The sequence below is a fragment of the Lytechinus pictus genome, chromosome 12 (genome assembly GCF_037042905.1).
Source record: "Lytechinus pictus isolate F3 Inbred chromosome 12, Lp3.0, whole genome shotgun sequence".
Taxonomy (NCBI): domain Eukaryota; kingdom Metazoa; phylum Echinodermata; class Echinoidea; order Temnopleuroida; family Toxopneustidae; genus Lytechinus; species Lytechinus pictus.
Window position 1 is genome coordinate 15,468,101 of NC_087256.1, and position 25,033 is coordinate 15,493,133.

General features: G+C 37.3%; 2 protein-coding genes across 3 annotated transcripts in view; both read right to left on the minus strand.

Annotated features, from left to right (window-relative positions):
• Positions 1-6,200: 6,200 nt before the first annotated feature.
• Positions 6,201-25,033, minus strand: part of LOC129272972 (NXPE family member 1-like) — a 39,194-nt gene continuing 20,361 nt past the window's right edge. Inside the window, exons 3-6 of one of the 2 annotated variants that reach the window (XM_064107818.1) lie at positions 24,537-24,962; positions 16,020-16,192; positions 12,307-12,371; positions 6,201-10,002 (exon numbers count right to left, since the gene is read on the minus strand). In XM_064107818.1, the coding sequence (XP_063963888.1) occupies positions 9,206-10,002; positions 12,307-12,371; positions 16,020-16,192; positions 24,537-24,962 (1,461 nt within the window). In that variant the 3' untranslated portion in view covers positions 6,201-9,205. The remainder of the gene's footprint in view (positions 10,003-12,306; positions 12,372-16,019; positions 16,193-24,536; positions 24,963-25,033) is intronic. The other variant, XM_064107819.1, reaches the window with a different exon arrangement.
• Positions 16,190-21,542, minus strand: LOC135156181 (uncharacterized). The gene is made up of 4 exons (XM_064107820.1): positions 21,458-21,542; positions 19,521-19,882; positions 17,983-18,099; positions 16,190-17,264 (listed from the first exon to the last, which is right to left on the minus strand). The coding sequence occupies exons 2-3, from the start codon at positions 19,880-19,882 to the stop codon at positions 18,096-18,098; spliced, it is 366 nt and encodes a 121-aa protein (XP_063963890.1). The 5' UTR covers positions 21,458-21,542; the 3' UTR covers positions 16,190-17,264; positions 17,983-18,095.

A 25,033-nucleotide genomic window follows, 5' to 3' on the forward strand; every position in this document is an offset into this window, starting at 1 on the left:
TAGATTTAAAATCAAAATTTTACTAAGAATGATTTTACACCCATTACACTTTGTAGTGTTATTGATAGTCTACATGTATATAATTTACATAATTAATACTTCAGACAGGAGTTTAAACGATTCAGTACTTCGGATAATGTATTACTGCTTTAGGTATAGTTGATCACTAAATTATTTTTTATGTTTGCCATGTCAGGCAAGTTATTATGTTCAGAGTTTAATCTTTAAACTGATTCTAAATTATTTCCATCTCCAGGGGTTTAAAGAATGGTAGCTATAATTATCATCTCCATCACAAAACAGGTAAATTTACAGTAGTGTGATAAGTATGATAAAATTAAACTTTACCAGAGGGTTTAATAGACTTTCCTAATAGGCACCAGGATATATCGAAATGGTGCCTATATGGTTCGTAAAGCCCCCCCCCCCCCAAAAAAAAAAAAAGAATACTAGGACCATTTGATTATTGTTGATTTACATGAATTCGTGCCGTGTTATAATGGGGGCGGCAAACGGAAATTTCCACTCGAATATACATGTGGAGTTTTTCCCTTTGTATTATAGTATAGGAGAAAGGGAAGGAAGTAGAGAAAGAACAGGAAGATGCAGTTGTTGGTGATGGCGCTATTAAAAAGTATGGTGGTTATACATTAATGCATGGGGTATCACAGGCCTAATTCATTTCCCATAGACTCGTGTGTTAAAGTGGCACTTAAAAAAATCATAAAAAATAAGGTGGAAATTATTTCCTTTTATTTCGAAGACTACACCTGACGGGATCAAATTCGTCACTTGAGAGAGTAAAATGGCCCTAATTCTTCCGCCAGTAAAAAAATAGTTCCATAGTAGTGATATATCTTTCCAATGTTGAAGTTCACTAGGTACCCTCCCTAGAATCAGTGTTTGATTGTCAGTCATTTTCATTTATTTTTTGTCAATCTGCAATATCAAATTTAAAAATCGAGAATGGGTTGGCTCGGATGAATATATTTTGCTTGCCGGTTGTAATTAGGCCCGTGTAACCTTTATTGTATAGTTGCGCGGAAATGGTGCCTGTGGTTCGTAAAGCCCCCCCCCCCCCCCCGAATACCAGGATAAAATTTGATTGTTGTTGATTTACATGAATTCGTGCCATGATATAATGGGGGCAGCAAACGGAAATTTCCACTGTAATACATGTGGGTTTTCCCCTTTGTATTATAGGAGAAAGGGAAGGAAGTAAAGAAAGAACAGGAAGATGCAGTTGTTGGTGATGGCGCTATTAAAAAGTATGGTGGTTATATATTAATGCATGGGGTATCACAGGCCTAATTCATTTCCATAGACTCGTGTGTTAAAGTGGCACTTTAAGAAAATTCATACAAAATAAGGAGGAAATTCGAGGGTTGAATGTTTACTACCAGTGGATAGGATATATGTCTGACATTCCATATCTGACCAGAAAAGGGTACCTCGACAGGCTCATTTTAAAAATAAATCGGCATTTATGAAGACTTCACCTGACGGGATCAAATTCGTCACTTGAGAGAGTAAAATGGCCCTAATTCTTCCGCCAGTAAAAAAAAAATAGTTCCATTGTAGTGATATATCTTTCCAATGTTGTAGTTCAGTAGGTACCCTCCCTAAAATCAGTGTTTGATTGTCAGTCACATTCATTAATTTTTTGTCAATCAGCAATATCAAATTTAAAAATTGAGAATTGGTTGGCTCGAATTAATATTTTTTGCCTGCCAGTTGTAATTAGGCCCGTGTTAACTTAAATATATAGTTGCGCGGAAACGGTGCCTGTGGTTCGTAAAGCCCCCCCCCCCCCCGAATACCAGGATAAAATTTGATTGTTGTTGATTTACATGAATTCGTGCCGTGTTATGATGGGGGCAGCAAACGGAAATTTCCACTGTAATATATGTGGGTTTTCCCCTTTGTATTATAGGAGAAAAGGGAAGGAAGTAAGGAAAGAACAGGAAGATGCAGTTGTTGGTGATGGCGCTAATAAAACGTATGGTGGTGATACATTAATGCATGGGGTATCACAGGCCTAATTCATTTCCATAGACTCGTGTGTTAAAGTGGCACTTTAAGAAAATTCATACAAAATAAGGAGGAAATTCGAGGGTTGAATGTTTACTACCAGTGGATAGGATATATGTCTGACATTCCATATCTGACCAGAAAAGGGTACCTCGACAGGCTCATTTTAAAAATAAATCGGCATTTATGAAGACTTCACCTGACGGGATCAAATTCGTCACTTGAGAGAGTAAAATGGCCATAATTCTTCCGCCAGTAAAAAAAAATAGTTCCATTGTAGTGATATATCTTTCCAATGTTGTAGTTCAGTAGGTACCCTCCCTAGAATCAGTGTTTGATTGTCAGTCACTTTCATTAATTTTTTGTCAATCAGCAATATCAAATTTAAAAATTGAGAATTGGTTGGCTCGAATGAATATTTTTTGCCTGCCAGTTGTAATTAGGCCCGTGTTAACTTAAATGTATAGTTGCGCGGAAACGGTGCCTGTGGTTCGTAAAGCCCCCCCCCCCCCCTCGAATACCAGGATAAAATCTGATTGTTGTTGATTTACATGAATTCGTGCCGTGTTATAATGGGGGCAGCAAACGGAAATTTCCACTGTAATATATGTGGGTTTTCCCCTTTGTATTATAGGAGAAAAGGGAAGGAAGTAAGGAAAGAACAGGAAGATGCAGTTGTTGGTGATGGCGCTAATAAAACGTATGGTGGTGATACATTAAAGCATCGATGTATAGTTTGGCGGAATAATGACATAGACTGTATAGTTTTTCCTAATCTGATTGGTTAAAATTCTACATGTATTTGCTGGACTGGTATGGATGTGTAGTTGGGCGGAATGATAGCAGTTTGGCTCGCTTACTCTACAACCATGCAACTAAACGAACTCGGCTTGGGTCAGTGGGATAAATGTATAGAATTGTATAGTTTACTGCGTTCTGATTGGTTAAAACTATGTATGTATTGGACAAATCTCGAATAGATGTATGGTTGCATAGTTGTCATATTACTGGCCTGTTTGGCCCCTTATAGGCGTGTCTGCGCGCGCGCGCGCGTCTGCGTTTTGTGAATGTGGTGTGTTCAAGAGAGTGCAATGTGATTTGTGAGTGTGTATTGGGAAATTCGTCCGTATTTAGACGATGGTTATATTCATGTGTAGAAGATCGGGGTGTGTATTTCTTCTCACTCTCTCCATTTATCTATCCCTCTCTTTCGTTTTTAATCACGCTTTTCTTTGTTTCTTGTTCAATAGTCACTTTCATTTAATTTATCGCATTATAGTACGTATACTGCTTTATAGTACATTTATTGCTTTATCGTACTGACATATACATAAAAATACAAATGTCTTTGGTCAAATTAAGTCATAATTACAATCATAATTACATTCGATCCGAGATCAAACAACATATACAATACAATGATAGTACCAAGAAACACTTGTTATAAGTTATAAGTACATGAAGAGGATAACAGAGGCAAGATTAGCTTGTCCAAATTATCCAGAAATAATAAATAGATGTGAAAGGAGTGAGGTGGGTGGCCAAACAATATCAATAAAATTTTTATGAGACTTACTCATTTTAACGGATATTTCTCAAAAATTAGATTTAGAATCTGGAAAGATGCAATTTTACAATAAGTTTAAAACAACTATTACATATTAATTGCCGTCTTACATTTAGCTCTTGGGTCCTAGTGCTATTATTTCATTAATACATTTGTTTCAATTTGCAATCACATAGAAATTAGCTAAAAGTAAGCACCCTGGGTTTGATCCTTAGCAATGCTTATACAATGATTTGACCAAATCCACCTTTTCTATCAGTATTAAGACCGAGAAACACTAATAGCTCGAAACAGTTTGTTCACAGTGTGGAACCCAATGTAAAATCACCCTAAAATGTTGAATTTGAGCATTATAACGGTGTGAATCACATATTCACATAGTCGACTATATGAACACGCTATGAACAGTCACACTGTCGAGATGTCCACAGTGTGAAAATGTCTGCACATTGTTGAATTTGAGCAATTTCACAAAGTCCTCCATTCCAACACACAGTGATCACACTCTGTTGCACTGTATTCTTTCCAACACGGTTCTTGTAACGGGGATAATGTATATTTATATATTTTACCTGGAAGAAGAATTATGTAGAAATTCGTTTCTTTTTATTCATTAGGTTGTGCCCAACCCCGGAGAGAGAATGCACATAATAAATTAACATTTTTTTAATGTAAAAAAATTGCAAGTAAGAACTGCTATGATAAGTAAACTAGAATATTCTAGAATGTCTCGATTAGGTTTGTTTTGTTGCAACACTCCAATCAATTGTATGTGATAGCACGCATGCTTAAAGGAAACCAAAATACAAGGAGAGAATCCATCTTATCAGAAAGAATAAAATGAGAAGAGCAATCTAAAACTTGTTTCCTCAAAATCGCTTATAGAATAAGCGAATTATGAAAGTTTGAAAAGTCTTGTTGTACTTTCTATGGGGATCCTCAAATTGGCAGACATGCTTCAAAATGGCTGATTTTGTGGACTACTCTCCATTTGGTTTGTAAACAAATTGTCTGATTTCCCCCTTTATTTTACATATTTCACATTATCTCCTCATGTCCTTGACATAATGTGACGTGAATTGTACTTTTTTCATGACATATGTTATGCTTAGGAGGCAAGATGCCATGTGAAAGTTACTGGGGAAAATCTGAAAATTCGGGTACAAAACAAATGGAGAGTCTTCCACAAAATCTGCGATTCTGAAGCATGGTGGCCAATTTGAGGAACCCCATAGAAAGTATAGCAATACTTTTAAAATGTCCATAAATTGCTTATTTCTTAACTAATTTTGATGAAAATTGTTTTAAGTTGTTCCTTTCTTTTTTTTACTCTTTCAAATAAGATTGTGACTTTTCTTCTTGGGTTTTGGTTGCCTTTAATGAGAAAGTGGAATGCTCAGTGTGCTGAAATTCACAAGAACTGGTATTTCCAGTAGACGATATGGATTGCTGGCAAGAAAAAGGGACAATATGATTAAGTATGTTGTTTACATTGTTAATTTAATTGGGGGCCATTGAAGACCCTTCTAGAAGAAGTGGACTGTTCAAGAAAAAAAAACAGAATGTTCTCATTATAATTAGAAACTTCCTGGATATGGAAGCTTCAAAGTGCCATCCAGATGTTCAGATAATAATCTCGTCATGTCTACATATCCTAAAGCATAAAATGTGATGATGAGATGTTGGATCTTGTCATGTCTGCATCTTGTAAAAGGGATGATCAGATGACGTGATCGTGGGAAGGTGGGAGAGATTATCAGATGGCAAGATCGTGGATCTCATCATGTCTACATCCCGTGGTAGAGATGATCAGATGACAAGAACTTGTTTTCTCGTCGTGTCTACATTCTTTAGAAGAGATGATGATATGACAAGATTTCGGATCTCGTTATGTCTACATACTGTGAGAAATGATTATGTCGTGAGCTTATATCTCGCAATGTCTACATCTTATGGTAGAGATGATGAGATGACAAGATCGCGGATCCAAGATCTTGTCATCTGATCATCTCTTCTAAAACATGTAGACATGACAAGATCTAAGATCACGTCATATCATCATCTCTCCCACAGGATGCAGACATGACGATATCTGAGATCCCGTCATCTCATATTTCTCCCTAAGAGATGTAGACATGACGAAATGATCATATGAGCATCTGGGTGGCACTATTAAGCTTCCATGCCTGGAAGATGGAAATTGATAGAAAATACTGGAACATCCTTCGATAAATTTAGAACTCCGCGTTTCAAAGCCCGGTCTTTATGTCCGACGTTCCCATTTTACCTCTATGTCGAGTACAGCATTAACTTCTGAGGAATTAATTTAATGTCATCAATTACTGTTCGCAACTTTTTAAGAGAGAAATTCTCAGTTCTCATCAAGATCATCAACCTAGAGAACACTTTTCAACCCATAGATTGCTTAAATTGTCATCATCGACTTTGTCCTCACGGACATCATTGCTTTTGTACGCAATTCAACATCAATTTCATCATTACCAGCACTGTTGACTTTAAGTTAAGGAATTCATACCAGCCTATTTGGATATGCAGTGTAATTGGAATATAACAGAATTGACGGCTCTTCAACCCACTGATGGATATGTAAGATATTTTTTTATTTTGTTAACCTTTGTAGTAATAAAAGAAAGATCGAATCTAGAATGAATGTGAAAACTCATTTGTTGACGCAACTGATATCGTAACATATTTGACACATGACCGTTAAAATAATTTTCCCATAATAAACTTAACGTAATATAGTTGCACTTCCTTAATGATAAAGTACCTTACCTGCTATAATATCATCTAATGAGAAAAAGTTCCAACTACATCAATTGGTTCTTAACACGCTAAACTCTAATAAGACTGGGGGCCTAATTCAGCCCCCCCCCCCCCTCGACATTCTTCGCCATAAATCTGCAGCGCAAAATTTTTTGATCACGCTGCTCACTGACCTTTTCCTTTCAAGTCTTGCGCAACTTTTAAATTGCGCTTCCAAAATTACGCAGACACAAAATTGCTCAAAATCGTGAATTTATGTACAAATCCAATGCAAATTGTGTTATTAGCCAAAATTCATTAATCTATCATTATTTTTATATTTGCCGGTTAAACTCGATCAATTTCATCTTCCTTATGTTCAAAGTATAGAAGCCGATGATTTATACCAAAAAACAATTTAAAAAAAAGTCGTAAAACATGGAAATACATAAAATTAAAAAGCAATGAAATACGTTAGAAAAAAATCGATATCATTATTTCAGATATATTTGCTCAGAATCCTGCCAAAAGTCTATGAAGAAAAATAGCAGTTTAGAACCGTTATTTAGTTCATTATTCTTATTCTCAGTATTCTTAAGCGTCAAAGTAGCCCAATCTTCTGAGGGTTAAGTACACCATTTACAAAAATAAACGTAATATATATCGGAAGATTATGCATTTTTTGGCTCCTGCGCGTATCTATACAGCGCGTCCCCAAAAAAATTTCCCTCTGATACGGCTGAATTAATTAAGAAATTGATAACTATTCCCACTTAAATATATAGTAATAGGTAGCTCATCTCATGTCCTAAATTCTATAAAAAAATAAATCATTGGTCTCGCTTCAGTGGTTTTGTATGCTTAGTTTATTAAGTCACAGTGGTGCTTTTCAGCAAATTTCAAGTTTGCCTATACATGCTGCACTCCTACCACTGCTGTATGCTTGCCACTGCCTAGCATATCACCCCATTGGATCATTCAGAATCTGATGAGCTCAATTAATGAGCTCAAGTAAATTTCACTGTACATTTTTTAATGAAAAAAATAAATTTCCAAAAGTAATGTTCTCTTTCGCAAAGTGTGATACTCTTGTGGTTTGCCCTTCATTGTTCTGCTTATTGTACTTATCCATCATTCATATTAAAAAAAAATTATTAAAAAAAACAACTTCATTTTTTATGATCAATACCCTTCTGCACACGTTAAAGTTTGTGATTTTATCTCCCTGCTCAGATCATAGATGGTAAAGTGGTGGTTAACATGCTAAAAAGACAATGCAGAAATATCAGTGTTGCAAACTTGGAATGGCCTGAAATGCACCACTGCTACGTATTACATGTATAAGGGCGTGTATTCAAAACCGCTGAAGCGAAACCCATTAAATTTTCATAGAAATTAGGTTATGAAATAAGCTTTCTCCTCTTGTACATTCGATTGAGAATACGACCACATTTTTTAATTAATTCGGCCCTTTGTCAGAGAACATTTTTTGGGGGACGCGCTGTATTTTATAGTTATGACCCTGACGAGCTGTTTGGTTTCACCCTACCTGGTTAGAATATAGTTTTTAATTGATTTGTAATAAGAAAGTTTCCTTGCATCTTAAGAGGACTTATTTAACAATCTGCACTTGACATAACCAGTGCCTAGACGCACCCATTTTCCTAGTTTGTTATTGGAAATATGAGATATATTATTTTCCTCAGTATGATGTGAAACTTTGATTCCTCCTTTAACATTGGGAATTGTGTTTTTATTAAAACGTCTCTTTATTGTCAAATCTACAAAAGATGATATACAGTGCGTATCAAAAAAAAGTTTGCACTTTGAAAAAGCTCTGGGAATTAAAAAATATACAACATGTGGGTAATTTTTTGACATATAATCTTGGGTTTGGGTCTCATCTATCAAATGAAAGTAAAAGTTTTGACAGAATGTTACACTTGAGTAAGCACTGTCCATTTTTGTAAAGCTCGCAGAAATCTGTTTGCGCAGAAACGCTCGTTTTCACGCTGTGTCAAGGGGAATGGGCGAAATCAAACTTACATTGTGAAACATTTCTCATACATTTCCCTTGCACTTTCAGTCAATTGAAATAAAACGGATACATTCAACCATTTTGTAACAATTTTCCACATTTCAACACTTAGTAAGCACAACCTTTACAATTTTTGTGCCAGCTGGATCTGAGGACATAACTGAATCTGAACAAAAGTTTGTATCAGACATCTCCAGCATTTTTTTCACTATAAAGTTTTTATCATTTAAAGTGGGTTTACATTTCATTTTTCATTTAATACATGTTTTTCCACACTTTTCCCAAGATTGAAAATGATTAACACAATGAAAATCAAGCCTAAGTTATTTCATGTAATTCACAGCTCAGTGTAAAGCAAATGTCGTCACGATGGCCTCGATGTGTGGGGGAGTGGAGTGGGGCGCAATGCACTCTTCGAAGGGTTTTGGGAAAGGAAACAAGTTAAAAAAAGGTTAAAGAGATCTTCAAATCAATTTTACTAGCTAACTGTCACGTGTCAAGTTCTGCGCAAATTATTTTTCACTAACTTTTCAAAAGTAAGTGGTGCTCACTCAAGCGGAAATATTTTTCGACAGTTATATCGTCATTTGATTAAATGGATCTGTACCAATGTTAAAATGTGGAAAAATCTTCAGGATAACACAAATGTATAATTTTACAGGATTTTTTCTAAGTGTAAACTTTTTTTGATACGCACTGTATTGCGGCGTCAACTCTCTTATTTCCTTACCACTTTGATATTCGTTTAAATTATTTTTTCCCCATTTATTCACATACATTTTTCGTTTAGTTGGACTCGACCTTTAAATTGGACATATATATGATAAGGTTAGATCTGCAATTTTAGCTAATGTAGAAGGTTTTGGGTGGATGATATCTGGATTAAATTGGGCCACAGTGATGTCCCAGGCATCTATTAATGCAACCTTTGGATAATCAGCAAAAGATTCTCGAACTATCCTATCCAATGTATACATGTACCATTCATTATTGGCAAGGACATGTTGTAAAGTCTTGAATTCCCTCGTATTTGCGCTCTTAATGAGAAAACTTGTATTTGGGTTTCGCCTATGTAGTCTTTCCACGGCGGGTCGTATGATCTTCATCCTCTCTCTAAAATAGTCCTGGTTGTGCATTGTTAAGTGAGCAGTGATTGAAAGCATGAAAACGTCTGGTATAAAGGCTAGGTGGTCAAGCACATTAACTACGCTTTGTCTGAGACATTTGCTCGGTCCCCCATTCATCCCTCCCGAAGGAAGACCGTGGAACTTGTAATAGATGGTGAAGTTAATCGAGTCGCTGTATGCGTGCCCCATACAATTGATCGTGGTTAATTCTCTCATTTTCAAAAGATGCACGTAATATACATACAGCTGCTTGCCAGTGGAATCAGCAAGAATAAGCGCGGTCTTGTTTCTGAGACACGCGGCAGCGGTTCGGGAGCTAAAAGCCCGGTTTCGACACCTCGTAGAAAACCATTTGTCTCGGTAAAGATAACCGGAAGTCGTGTTCTCGAACTTGTTGATACGTCCTGGGAGGCACTTTGGTAGTGTGTGCCATGGTTCTTGCCAAGGATGCCGTCCATATTTGTCCACCTCTGCTGCAGATAAGATTGCAATTGAATAAGAAAATGTGGAAACGATAAAAAAAATCAGATTTTAAACGGAAATAATTTTCAAAGATGGATTAACAAAAATCTTGATCCCCGACCACATTGTTGAATCACAGTTTTATCAAAAGTAAGATTCTGTTTCGTCTAGTGTGTCCTGAGCCTTTAATATCCTTGGCATGAATTGTTAAATGTCTAATTTGCAAATTGGTAAATTTATTGTCACAAGTGGAACACCTCAGGCAGTCTCACCTGCAATTCTTCTTTCAATATAGCAGTAGTGCTGACATTGAATAATTATTCACAAAACCCCCATTCATATGATAAAAAACACTATATTCATTTGCCCTAAATGATATTTGACCTTGATCATGTGACCTTGATTACCCTTTCTTCCTTGTTTCATGAACTAGTTCCATAAGCTTTCAAAGTTATGATGGCAAGTGAACAATACCCCCAATATGGCCAAAGTTCTTTGACCTTAAATAACCTATGACCTTGGTCATGTGATCTGAAACTCACGCAGGATGTTCAATAATACTTGATTACTCTTATGTCTAAGTAATATAAACTAGATCCATAAACGTTCAAGGTTATCATAGCAATTCCACAAAAGCTCCCAACATCACCAACATGGCCAAAGTTCATTGACCCTATATGGCCGTTGACCTTGGTCATGTGACCCGAAACAGTAATACACCCTTACCCTTTATGTCTAACTTTCATGAGCTAGATCCATAAACTTTCAAAGTTATGATGGCAATTCAACAATTACCCCCCCCCCATGACCAAAGTTCATTGACCCTAAATGACCTTTGTCTTTATTTATGTGACCCAAAACCCAGGCAAGATGTTAAGTGATACACCGTTCCTGGTAGCTCTAAGTTTCATGAACTAGATCCAAAAAAAATAAAAGTTATGATGAAATTTCGAAATCCTAATCTTTGTTAAGATTTCCATGTTAATTCCCTCAACATGGTCTAAGTCCATTGACCATAAATGATTTTCGAGCTTGGGTATGTGACCTGTAACTCAGGCAAGATGTTTAGTAATACTTCATCACCCGTATGTTTAAGTTTCACGAACTAGGTTCATGTAGTTCCTAATTTATGACATTTCAAAAACTTAACCTTGGTTAAGATTTCATGTTGACGCCGCCGCCGTCGGAAAAGTGGCGCCTTTAGTATCGTTCTGCTTTGCAGGCGAGACCAAACCGTACGACAATATTTGTTTAATCGACGGCTGAGATAATCAAAAAGTGAAAATGCATTTGTTATTCAACAATCAATACAGTAGACGATTGGACAAAGTAAACAACCTTTTGGTGAATCATGTGTCAAATAGAAATGGTGAATACCAACCAAAATTTTCGTAGATTCTAACCAATAATTTGATTCATTTTGAAAAAAAATAGTTCTTGGTCGGACCATGGACCTATGAAAGCTGGACATTCATCGGTTAGTTAATGAATTCACTAACATCTGACTGTCATTGTCATGTGAATAACATTCTCTTCATATTTATCTCCTGTGATACCATCATGGTCGCCGTCAATTAAACCATGAGTTACAGAAGCTTTCGGTGATTAGACATTTAACATTAGACAAATTGTATGCGCAGAAGGTAATAAATTTACCTGAATTCTCGGAAATTAATGTGCAGTTCTGGTTTACAAATGGTTATCTTAGTTCCATGGTTTTTATTTGGAAAAAGTGTATGAATATTTCAAGATAGAGGCTGAAATGAAATTGATTGATTGTAATTTATAATCACATTTTAAAGATTTCCTCATAATATTCCAGAGAAACATGGTGGGTTTCTTGTAGGGGTCGTCCCCCTCTCGTTGTTAGAAAAGTCATTATGAGTGTGCAGAAGCGTGCAAATCGATAATAATAAATTTGATATCACAAAAATCGTCTGCTTCTCAATTTGCTGTTCCAAATCTGAAACATCTTAATTGAAAGCTATAATCTGCTACAAGACATCAGCCAACAAACGGCAAAAAGAGCAAAACATTCCTTTGGGAAGATCAGATTCGCCTTGGTAGTCGCTATTGTCAAAGCACCTGTATGTTATCATTAATATGCACATAATCAAGAGACGGCGACTATGATTGCATCAAAAGAATGATCGCGTTAATCGTCCATTTCTTATAGGTCCATGGTCGGACACATATTAACCAACAGATGGGTTACTTTGACCAATCATCTGTAAGCATATATGATTAAAAATGCATGACTTTCTTCAATCTTTCGTTTGTTATCAATGCTATGGGAGTATGAAGAAATCACAAACCATTCGACTTTCTCTTCTCGCGGACGGTTATACTGCAGTCTTTACATGTCAAATACTTCTTGTAACTGCAGAGAAAAACAAAGTAGATGGTAAACGGCGATGTTGAAAATTATGACGTTGGCGCAAAGATTCTTGAACATGGTAGAAGTTGGGTTGGCATTTTATTTTTGTTTCTTATTGTTACTGAATCGCTTTTATTTCTCTACTTTCGGAAATTCGGAACATGAAATTTATATACTATATATTGGAGGAAATGAAACCTTCCCGCTCCTACTGTGAAACAATTACCATCCTTTTGCCATATCAACAATCTTCACAAAAAAATATAAAATACGCGGGGTTCTTTTTATTATCTACTTTGCTTTTTATTCAGTTAATTATTCAAAAAATCCCCCAAAAAGGAAGGTTTTGAAACAGAAAGAGCTTTCATGTAATAATAATAAATTGCGCATCTATTTGGGCTTCTGGGTTCTGGGTTTTTTATTTTCAAATTTTAGTCCTTGAAAGACCTGCATCAGAGACAAATAGGTCCCGACGCCAATGATACCAGACTTTTCGCAGGAAGACGGGAACGGACCTTTACGACGGTTGTTGATTTTGGAAGAAACTTTTTGTCCCGTCGTAAAAGACTGTCCTGCAATGCAAAATGTGTGACATGAGAATTTGTTTACCTTTCGCATCCACAACGGAAACAATCAATCTGCGGTTCGTGTGCAAAATTATGGTTGCTATTATGGTAACAGCGACATATCCGACTTAGGATGAGTTTCCAGAGCCACATTGGTGCCTCCTAGCACTCGAGGTAGCCGCCCGGGGGCAAAATCATTTTTCCCACCGCAGTGCCGGGCCCCAATATGGATATTCATGTATTGCGTCTTCGGAATAACAGTTCGCATGCGCGTGGATCTTGATTGATTGTGGTCAGTATGTTAGCGTTCACGTTGCCATGAATGAATCACCACCATCAAATTTACGGGTACCCTTACATAGGCCTTAGGCTTAGATCTATTTCTAACGTTAGATCCAATTCTGAAATACTTGTCAAATTGGAATTAATGACAAGATAAACTGCAAGGTTAGGCTAGGGATAGCCTAGGATAGGGCATTAACTTTATCTCAATTCTGTACCCCCTATGCCGACTAATGCAATGGCTAAACTGGTTAATGCCGAACTTTATGTTCAATTACGTTGGACCAATGAGCTTGGTAGCCTTGGTTTAACAGGTCCGTATATAGAACATGTAAACACAATTGCCAATTTCGAGTACGGGAAATCAAAAAGTTAATAAATGGTAAAGAAAATGTAGATCGATTTTTTGCATTTTGTTGATCAAGATAATTTACTGTGCGATTGCAATAGTATGCAGAGCTGCGCGTTTACATAATCAGTATACATGCTTGTTCTGCTCACTGACGTTAGAATACATTCCATGCTGATACAGTGTAGATCAGAGTCTATCAGGATCTAGAGGCTAGACTAGATCTAAAATAAATTCATTTAGATCTATACGGACTAGACCATGATCAAACCAAGACTACCAAGCTCATTATTCTAACGTATTAGTAAATGTAAAGTTCGGAATTAACCAGTTCTAAGTTAACCATGGCACTAGTCGGCATTAGACAGGTCCAGATTTGAGATAAAATTAATGCGCTAGCCTAGGCTATCCCTATAGCCTAGCAGTTTGTCTTGTCATTAATGGCAATCTGATAAGTTTTTAAGAATTGGATCTAAATATAGATCTAAGCCTTAGGCCTATGGAAGGATACCGGTAATTGAGGGTGCTGATTCATTCGTGGCAACGTGAACGCTTACGGCCACAATTAATGGGAAAAATAATTTCGCCGGCGGGGAGCACTTCCATTGCATACCAGGCGCGACCAAAGTAACGCATGAAAAGGATCTCTTTTTCAAGATTGGGCACGTTACGTAGGTATGTTGCACACGAACCACAGATAAATGTTGCCCTACCCGAGGTTGCGAAAGTATGTATTGACTGCCCAGACGATCCCAATGCCTTCCAGAATCCAATCGAATTAAATCAGAATACATCCCGAATTCGGCCCGAATGAAATTTGTCTTGGTCATATCCAGGAGTATTTTGGAGGGTATTTTGCTGGTTTGGAACATTTCAAAACGAGCCGAATCCCTCCACGAATGTTTCCGAATGTTCTCGCAATCGGGGAGGGAGAACAGAATACTCCCGAATACGTGTATTTGGATAAATTCGCAGCTGATTCTGTTTCAATGTTCATCCAGGGATACAGCGGAACCGAATCGGCTGCAAAGCCATTCGGATACACGTATTCGGGAGGGTTTGGGAGCATTCTGTTCTCCCTCCACAAAGGCGAGAAAAGTCGGTAGGGAATCGGGAACATTCCCGGATGAATTCGGCTTGATTCGAAATGTTTAAACCAGCCGAATACCCGCAAAAATACTCCCGAATGTGGCGACAACAAATTTCATTCGGGCCACGCACGAGATAAATTCGGATGACATTTTTTTTTTTTCGTTTTATTCAATCATTTAAAAATCAATATCAAACATGAATGCACAATGATATTATAAAAAAAAACATAGCTTAATGATTAGGGTGCCCCTAAAAACAAAAGCTTGATGAGTCCATGGGACACCCAATACTTAAATTTGGTGGGATTAGGGGAGGCATTCGGAATATTCTGGGCACATTCGGACCTATTCGTATCATTCGGGGAGTAACGGTCCGAGCTCGGCGCATTCGGCCATATAGTTCCGATTAGGTCAACTTTCGGGTCTACATTCGGTTGTAACCGGAGCAATCGGGTCACATTCAGCTCGATTCTGGCAACCTTTCTCTAAATTTTTGACACTCTTCGGGTGGCTTTTGGATTTATCCGGGATTACCAAAATTGATACGGGTCAATTCTTTTCGATTCTGCGCTGGACCTCAGGATCTCTTCGGGACCCAGTAGTCGTCTCTATTTGGGGAGCTCCCCGAATCAAAGACGAATAAATTCCAAATCAGGCCCTATTCGGACAGAATCGGTGGGAATTATTTCGGGAGAATTCGGTTTTGGTGTAACCCTAGCTTAAACCAGGGTTAAAGCTAGGATTACACCAACACCGAATTCTCCTCAATAATTTCGGACCGAATGAGAGGCGAATAGGTCCCGAATCGGAGCACAGTTGCCATTAATTGACTTCTAAGACTTGCCCAAATGCCTCCCAAAACATGTAAAATCCAACCGAATTCTTTCCAAATACATCTCAAAATGAGGCCTGAATAAAATTTGTCAGAGACGAATAGGTTCCGAATCCATCCGAATCTGGCCATATTCGGGCAGAATCAGTCCGAATTTATTCGGGAGAATTCGGTCTAGGTGTAGCCCTGGCTTAACCCATGTTCTTTGCCTCTTTGCTTCTCAACCTAAGAATATTATGAACAGCGCCAGTTGCATAATTGTTTAGTGATTATAATACCTCAAGTTATTATATATGTTTAGGATATTGTTTAGGATTATAATACCTCAAGCTATTATTTCAGTCAATAATTATTATATGAAAAAAGTTCAGATTCGAATGTGAAGCTCCTAATAATCATGACTGCAACAGAGCAAATGGGGGTGTTAATGTGTAGTCATTCCGATTGAGATGATTGAATCGTAGTACATAGTCCTTATAAACATAAAATATATTAAGCGCTTTATAAAATGTTGCATTATTACATACTTACTCAACAAAATGCTTTTCTTCCCCAGGTCGTATAAAGCGTGTTTGCTGCGAGAAGATGAAGGTGTTATTTGAATTATGTTTCCACCAGTGTGTGCAGTTCAAATGTGGATTGGAGGGACGTTCACAATACCAGTGGATGTTTGTCTCATTGTCCGTGTAGTCGCATTCTCTCTCCTATAAAATGATTTGATAAACGAGAAAGAGGGCTTTACTCAATATAAAGTAACATTTATACAAATCCAAAATTTGAATTGTTTGACGTCCCGAACACCGGGAAGGGCACAGGAACGACAAAGACCGCATATTGACCCTTTCTGAAATGTCTGGGCCGGCTGAGGATGGGACGCAGATGAAACATTTCGTATTCTGCGCCTTGTCCTGACGTTGACCTGGGGCCCGTTTCATAAAACATTTGCCGCAGCGGCAACTACCATTTTCTGCGGCAAATCTGTGTTTCTGCGGCAAATCTTAAAACAGCGTCAAGTTTCCGTTTCATAAAACTTTGCCGCAGATACTTTCTGCGGCAAATGACAATTTCAGCGGCAATATTTGACGCAGCTCAAGGAGCTGCGGCAAATGACAATTTCTGCGGCAAATTTGACGCAGCTATTTGAGCTGCGTCAAATATTGCCGCATAAATAGCTTTTTCATCAAAATACCAACAATTTTGAGGGCCTAAGAGCCATATTGGTCAATTTTTTGATGATTTTGATTTGATAAATTGCTTTTTGTCATTCTAAATAGAAAATACATGTATTTTTACTCATTGACAAATAAAAAGTAGATATTTATTGAATCATCATTCATTCTTTTTAAAGTCAAATTTATTTCAATAAATAGATACAGAGGGAACATTCATTGTGTTCCTGCAAATTTACACTTTCAAAAAAGCTTTCCTTTATCCTGTAAAAGGATGAACAAATGATGTCTCATTTTGTAAAAGATGTTTCCTCATTGGCTTTTGAGTTTCAATTAAAATTCATTTCATAAGTGCTGTTGTTGCTGCTGCTGTTGGTTTTTGCTGATGTGTTTGTTGAAACTCTTGCTGAAGTTGTGGTTGCTGTTAATGTTCCCGGAGTGGTTGTTGGACATCTTGATGTTGTTGAGGTTGCCGGTGTGGTTTTTGCACCTCCTGCAGAAATTGTTTATGCTGCTATTGTTGTTGCTGTTGGTCAATGCTGTCGTTACATCTCCTGTGTGGTTGCTGCTGTTTTTGCTCCTGCTGCTGTTCATGTGATTGAAGTACCTGAAATAGAAATTAATTTATAATGCATATAAGCAAGATACCAAAGTTATTCCTAATTTCATTTTCATTGTTAACCCTTAATAGACTGGGGGGGGGGGGTGGAGGCACCTTTCGATACTTTGCAAGATTTCTCAAAATGGACAAGATCCTCACGCGCCCCCCGGGATGATCTACCAGAATAGCCTCACCTAGTAAGGTTTATTAACAGGATTTTGTACTCATTACATTCAGTTGATTTTGCATCAACTCAATTCATCAAATGAATGTAAAGGGTCTACCAGTAAAAAAAATTATGTGAGCTTCTTCGGGTAATCTACCTGAGTCCTATTACTCCTTTACTGACAAATTAATAATTAAAAATATGATTAAGTGAATAACTAGCATCTATGTCTTTGCAGTAATTTGACATGTTGCATCTTAGGTGGTAGTGGTGGGGGTCAATAATTATAGAAATGCAGAATATTCATGTACCACTTTGGCAAGAGAAAGCAAGTCACATTATCTACCAATGATTGATATTGGTTTGTTGTTTTTGCAGCTGTAAAAGAAATATCATATATTAATTTAACACCTTGAACTTAGAGTTTAATTCTAAAATATGGACTGGATTCTTGACGAAGAGCAAATCAAGAAGACAAAAATCATTCAAATTGTTATCATGTGACATACTTCCTATGCCAAAGTGAATCAGAATTATAATCAAGAGTGTTTAACTTACAGGTAAAATCACATTTCTAGGCTCTTTGTATGGCTCTCCAAACCCTTCAGTCGTTGATTTTGGCATGGCTTTCTGATACTATCTTGTGTCTTTCTGGAAATGTGGACAAAGCCTCACCTGAAGGAATAAATTAAATTGAAATTTTCAAAAAATGTTTGGCACTTTTTTTTCTCACATGTATACATTGCATGTATATCAAAAGAAAATAAGAGGAAACGTCATTTGACTACTAAGTTTTTATCATGGGGGGGGGGGGGTAAAGGGATCAAGATGGGTTAATATGATGAACAAAAATGCAAACATGCAACAATAGATAATATATAAGGAATCTCTGGTTGAGAAACATCACTTCATATGCTATGCAATTGTTCCTCATAATTTATCTTGCACACACATGTACACGTAGTGAGGATGGGTGAGGGAGAGAGAGCGAGCGTTGTCATCGTACATGCAAAAAGTATTAAATCCATCACTGGTGTATAGATGAGGGGGCAATGCCCCCCCCCCCCCATGTTTCATGACCAAGAAAAAAAAAGGGAATGGAAAGGGTGAAATAGTCTATTATTTTCTGATTACGTCAAAATCTTTCTAAAAATTTGATTTCTGTATTTAAAAGTTCAACAATTTTGCTCACTCCCTTCGCTCTCTTGCATCTTTGGAGAACTTTTGTTCCATCCGCCATATTTAGCCCTCTCAAAATATTTGGCTCATTACGCCACTGAAATCCATTGTAAGAATGTTATATTTCAATGTTAACCTAATCTAACCCTAATAAGACTGCCAGGGTATTTTGGAGGCAGGAAAGATGGGCGGAAGGGGGGTGGGGGCCCTCAAGATCTTGACCGTTAATTGCGCAATTGTGAAAAAATGCAACATGCCTGTCACAGATGAAAAAATTGTATATTTGATCGTTCTAAAATTATTTAAATTTATTTGTAATTAATAAATTTTACTTATTCATGCATGAAATTAGAATTTGGCTGGAAATCTATAAACAAAGCCCTTGAAGTGTTTTTTTTTTGTTCAGACACATAAACGTTAAATGATATCAAATTCCATTCATCTTTTTTTTTTTTCTGAAGTATTTCTTTGTTGTTTTTTTTTACTTTTTTTTTTATATTGTTGACAAAATTTTCTGATCATAAGCAACTTGAAAGTAATTGATTTTAATCAGTAAAAATAAAAATTACCGGTATGATACAATTATGAATTTTGGCTAGAAACAGAATTTGCATTGGATTTGTTAATGAAATCACATTTTAAAGCAATTCTGACATGTACTTACACAACGTTGCGTAATTACAGAACCGGGTACCCATGTGTCACAAATTTTGTCTGAAAACTCATGAATCTTTAAAAAAAGGCATATAATGACGCGGCACCATCTTTCACGTTTTGGATTTATCGCGAAAATTTTTGAGCCCCCCCACCGCCTTTTTAGGGTTAAATCAGATTGCACATCATGATGGGTTTTACTGATATTCATTCTGCAACCCATATTTCAAAGACTATCCATCATATCTGACATTGATTTTTACCTGTGGCTGCATGTTAGTCTCTGCTTTTCTACAACTGTGGCCAAATATTCTGCAACAAGTTCATTAGATGGGCCCTTGGCATTTTTCTTATTGTAGGAGACCGGCAAGCCCTGGCTTTGAAGTTCCTGGTCTATCCTTCTCCAGCTGCAATATCTGGTCAGTTGAGGACTTGGGGGCTTTGTGTCAGGAGTGGTCTTGGTAGTGGCGGTGGCAATGGTGATGGCAGTGGCAGAAGCAGACTTGGTGGTGGTGGCATTAGTAGCACTGATGGTAGTGGCATCAGTGGTGGTGGTGACTGCAATTGCAGCATTGTTGATGGTGGTATACGCCTCATCACGACCAACATTTGCTCCTGCTGCCATCTATTATGTTTTAAGTAGAATAAACATTAAAACATTTGATTATTAACACATCAACTTCAGAACACTAGTATATTGATAATAAAACTTGTAGATATAGCAGTCAAAGCATAAAATGAACTTCCACAGAAGAGTACATGTACCTTCTTCTAATAGAATTTCAGACCACCTTGAGGATGTTGTGCTCAAAGCAAGGTTTTTATTTGACAACATTGGTCAACGAGGAACATGGATTTAAATCTCAGAATACAACTCGTATCATTGGTTGATCAATAGTACTGTACAATACCCCATTCAGATATACGTTGACCAATTATTTCTTGTTGAAACACATGTCTTTGTTATCAATCTTGTAGGGTATAGAGAGCATGCTGATTTTATAGCTATCAGTGTTGTGTACCGAGGACGGCCTCGGGACCAGAATTTGCGTCCTCGGCCTCGAAGCCCGATGTCTCGGCCTCGGTCGCTCTGTCTTGATGTCTCGGCTCCGAGGCCTGACAAATGCAGTCATTTCCAGCACATAAATTGTGTCCATCATCAACGCAATGTGAATTTCTAATGCACACACTATTATTAGATCTAGATTCCACCCCACCCCCCCCCCCCTCTCTATAGATTATATATACCGGTAATATTTAATTATTTTGCCTGTTTTTTTAATTTATTCTATTTATTCATTTTCATTTTTTTACATTAATTTATTCATTTATTTTTTTTTCTTGAGGGGGGGTCAATGGTCAATTGAATTCAACAAAAAACATGCAAATTTTTTTAGCGGTCTCTGTCTGGGCTGACCCAGCCTAGGATACAACACTAATAGTTATGCATTTATATATGATTCACACATAGAAGTGTTGTATTGTCTAAATTAAAAAAAAAAAGGTCTATTGAGAGAGTACACATTCCTAACGTCGATGCATAAACTGTAAGCTCAAGCTTTTATATTAGTACTGTCTGGCCACCAAACTGTTTACACTCGCAAGCCACCCACCCCCCCCCTGAAAACTATAAGAAAAACAATCCCTCATAGTTACAGAGTACAATATTTGTGACAGTCACCCCCGCCCCCCCCCCAAAAAAAAAAAAAAAAAAAAAAAAAAAAAAAAAAAAAAAAAAACATGCCAAAGCCGAGGCCAAACATGAGCGTGAACACCAATCAACACCCATCAATGCTCCTCGAGACTTGACTGTATTTTTGTCGCCCACAACAACCCAAGCCACAAAAAAATAAAGGCTCACTCTCACACAGCTGTTCACATATCGCACTGAATTAGGTAATTAAAGACTAAAGTCAGAAAGAAAGACAGATGCAACTCGAGTCGCAACGCCGCTCATTCGAGCTCCACCCCACACACATCAACACTACTGCCGTGTACTACGCCGAAGCTCCGGGATAGCGACCACTCGGCATCTCGATGATGCCTCCACGATATCCCCGGGCAAAATGCATGTTTACCTCGTAGAAAACGATGGAAATATGATATGTATTATCAATGTCATTCTTTCGGAAGTGATTTATTTATTACTTTATCAAATGATGTAATAATTGAATAAATACAATAATTAGAAAGTACTTACATCTCCGATTCAAATTTTACTTCAATTCTGTCACCATCAAAATTTTATCGCAGACGACGTGTGTGAAGAAAAAAACCGGCTGTTAGCTGCAAATCAGGCTCGTTCACGAACTATTTTTCATTTATTTATTTTTATTTACGATAACAATTTGTTATTGCTTTTATGAAACGGATATTTGCAACTATGACAAGTTGCCATTGCAATAACAAGATTTGTCATAGATATGGGAGATGTTACAGTTGCAAGTCAAAAGTTTTATGAAACGGGCCCCTGGTGTCCGTTTCTTAAAACTAATAACAAATTTAGAATAACGGTTAAAAGCTACAGAAATCCTTCAATCTGATTGGTTGATAGTAGATATGTTATAAAAATTGTGCATTTGTTACCATAACAAGTCTTTATTTGGTTTATTCAAGATAAAAAATATATAAATATAAACAAAATATACATTGTAAGATCAAATTAGTATAACATAATCATAACATAAATAATGAATATAATACAACATATAAAACTTATACATATCGTAGGGATGACTCGTTTCAGATGGGCTATTAATACAGCCACAATTATCTTCCCCGAGGTCCCTGGATATAATTATCTTAAATTAACATTACAATTTCAATGACAACTTCTTATTAATATAAAGAGATATAAAAGTTAAGGTGCATGAACTTTATGAAACGGGACCCAGATCCTAGTGAACGCCTGGTTTTAAGGGGGCTTCACATCAGGATCTGCGTAGAGTTGCGTAGAGCCGCGTAGAGACTACGCAACATTACGCCGCAAATCGTTTTGCTTTATAAGCAAGTAACGCAAGTCTACGTAAATCTACGCAAAATGGGTACGCCGCCGCCGGAGGAATGCAAAAAAATAAACATGTTTAATTTTGTTCGCGCATTGTTGGCGCAGAGCAATACGTCCCTCTTATAATAAAGTAAGTTGCAGTTACCGTGTTTACATGCGATCGGCTTTTGGTTCAGAACAAATAGCCGATGCACGATCGGCTTTTGGTTTATCTTGAACCGCGTTTACACGCTGTATCGGCTCGCGGTTCGGAATTGGCTCGCGTGTCAAAAACCTGAAATGATCCACGTACCAGCAATATACGTCATAATAAAGACAAGGCTGGATGCGTGCTCTTACAAATGCGTCATAATGGAAAAGTAAATTAAATGCGCGCTAATTGCCGATGCAGAATCGGCTTTCTGTTTACACGTAAAAAAAAAGCTGATTCAGCATCGGCTTGCGGTTCTGAACCTACTACTTTGGTCGTGCAAAATTGCCGATTCTGAACCAAGAGCCGATGCAAGTTAATCGCGTTTACACGCAACAAAAAAGCAGATGCAAAAGCCGATCACATGTAAACACGGTAAGTATTGAACATCCAATGCCTTAAATCGGTTACCTATCTTGTTTTTATTATTCTTGGATGACAAATTAGGATTAACATAATAAAAAAGAACAAGTACGGATATAATACCGTCGAATCTCTTATTGAATATTCATGAAGACATGCATAGAACTGTTTCACCGTGCAATGCAAATATTAGAAATGTCATATTTTTGTTATTGCTTGCCTGATTTTGTGTTTTGATGGTCTGATTTTTCTTAATCAGTTTATATCATATTTTAGCAGCCTGAAGTACCCCTTTAAATTTGGCGTACTCATACTGGATCCTACTGTTTCTTATTAGTTTTTGCGTCGCCTGCATAGCAGAGCGCCGCTCTTCTGTCATCATAGCTTTGAAAGTATATGGATCTAGTTCATGAAAATTGGACATAAGAGTAATCAAGTATCAGTAAATATCCTGTGGTATTTTCAGGTCGCATGACCAAGGTCATAGGTCATTTAAGGTCAATGAACTTTGGCCATGTTGGGGGTATTTGTTGAATTGCCACCATAACTTTGGAACTTTGAAAGTTTACGGATATAGTTAATGAAATGTGGACATGAGGGTAATCAAATAGCAATGATCGTCTTGCACAAGTCTTAGGTCACATGGTCAAGGTCAAAGGTCATTTATGGTTAATAAACATAGTGTTTTTTATTATCATATGATGGTGTTTTCGTGAATAGTTATTCAGTATTTGTTTTCAAAGTCGACATTGAATCAATACGCAAAGCCTACGCAGACGTAAGGCATGCCCTACTTAAGTGTAAGTAGACAAGTAACGCAACCCTAAGCTAACCTACGCAGAGACTACTCAGGGACTATGCCGATTCATCGTTTTGTTGTTGTTGACGTTTGTTTTGTTTTTTTGTCATTAGAACGCAGCAAACTTTCGCGCACTCCCTACGAGACTCTACGCAGATTCCGGTGTGAAACCACCGTACGCCGTTTATCTTAGAACTTTCGCAGATGGGGGACAGCGTGAGCTTTCACCATATTGTTTCGTGTTATATGAAGGTGCAATAAATTGTTTACAGACTATTGAAGATCATATCAATTCATAATCGGTAATGGTTTTACTCAAAATTGGTCACGATAATGTTATACTCTGTACCATGTTGGCAAAGAATGGATATCATAGGTTTATATGTTTATTACATTTTGTTTATATAATTTATTGAAAGGGGATTCCGATTTAAAAGTCCACCACTAACGACCAGCCAGACATGCATTTCCTTATATTTAAGGGCATACACACTATATTGCTATCAAGATGAAAATTTGTAGCCTTTTTAGCTAAGCAGATGCCGCTGGCTCCCGGACAATAAGTATTTAAAAGGTTATTTTTGTTATAGTTGTTTTGGAGGATATTTTTGTTATAGCTGTTTTTGGAGGATATTTTTTCTGTGAGAAAGGGGGGGGGGGGGTGCAGGCAACTAAAAGAAAAAGAAGTGCAAGAGCTGGAAGCTATCTATTCCAGGCTTTAAAATCATTTTGTGTGCATTTTCCTTTCAGTCTCAAGCGTAAATTAAATAAATCACAAACACAAAGAGCCGTTGTATTTGGCATTCTGGCCTCGGATCACGTTTACCAAAAGACCCTGGACTAGACGTGTCCCGAAAGCATCGAAAAGTGAAGAACATTTGTGCATCATGTCCTATTATATGCAACTATATTATACTTACCAATGTAGTAACATGGTCCACATTGCAATTCGTTTGTTCATAGTTCGTGCCATCTTTAAAATGGCCGATGTATGTCCCTCTATTTGGGAACTCTTGCCACATTCGCTCCAGAATGTTTAGGGCAGGGTTACTGTCCACCATCATGACTGCTACAGTAACAATACCAGGCCACCTGAGGACAAACTCGGCCTGATATTGCCCGTTTCCTAAATCAACTACTTCCCCGTCAGACCTCGCCGATGCCTTGATGTCCTTGGAAACAAGTTTAGCTCGGAAGAATGCCCCACCTTTACGACGAGGGCGCCCTTCAGAATCATATTCCTCGATCAGAATTTTAATTCTGTCGTTTACATAATAGACGTCGCTGCGATTGACAATATGGTATTTGGAGTATCTCAGTGATGTTTCAGCGTTGTGGCTTTCATCCTAATGATATAAAGAAATACAAGATTACAAAAAGGTATGCTTTTTGAAAAAGAATTTTGCTCATCCGAAGT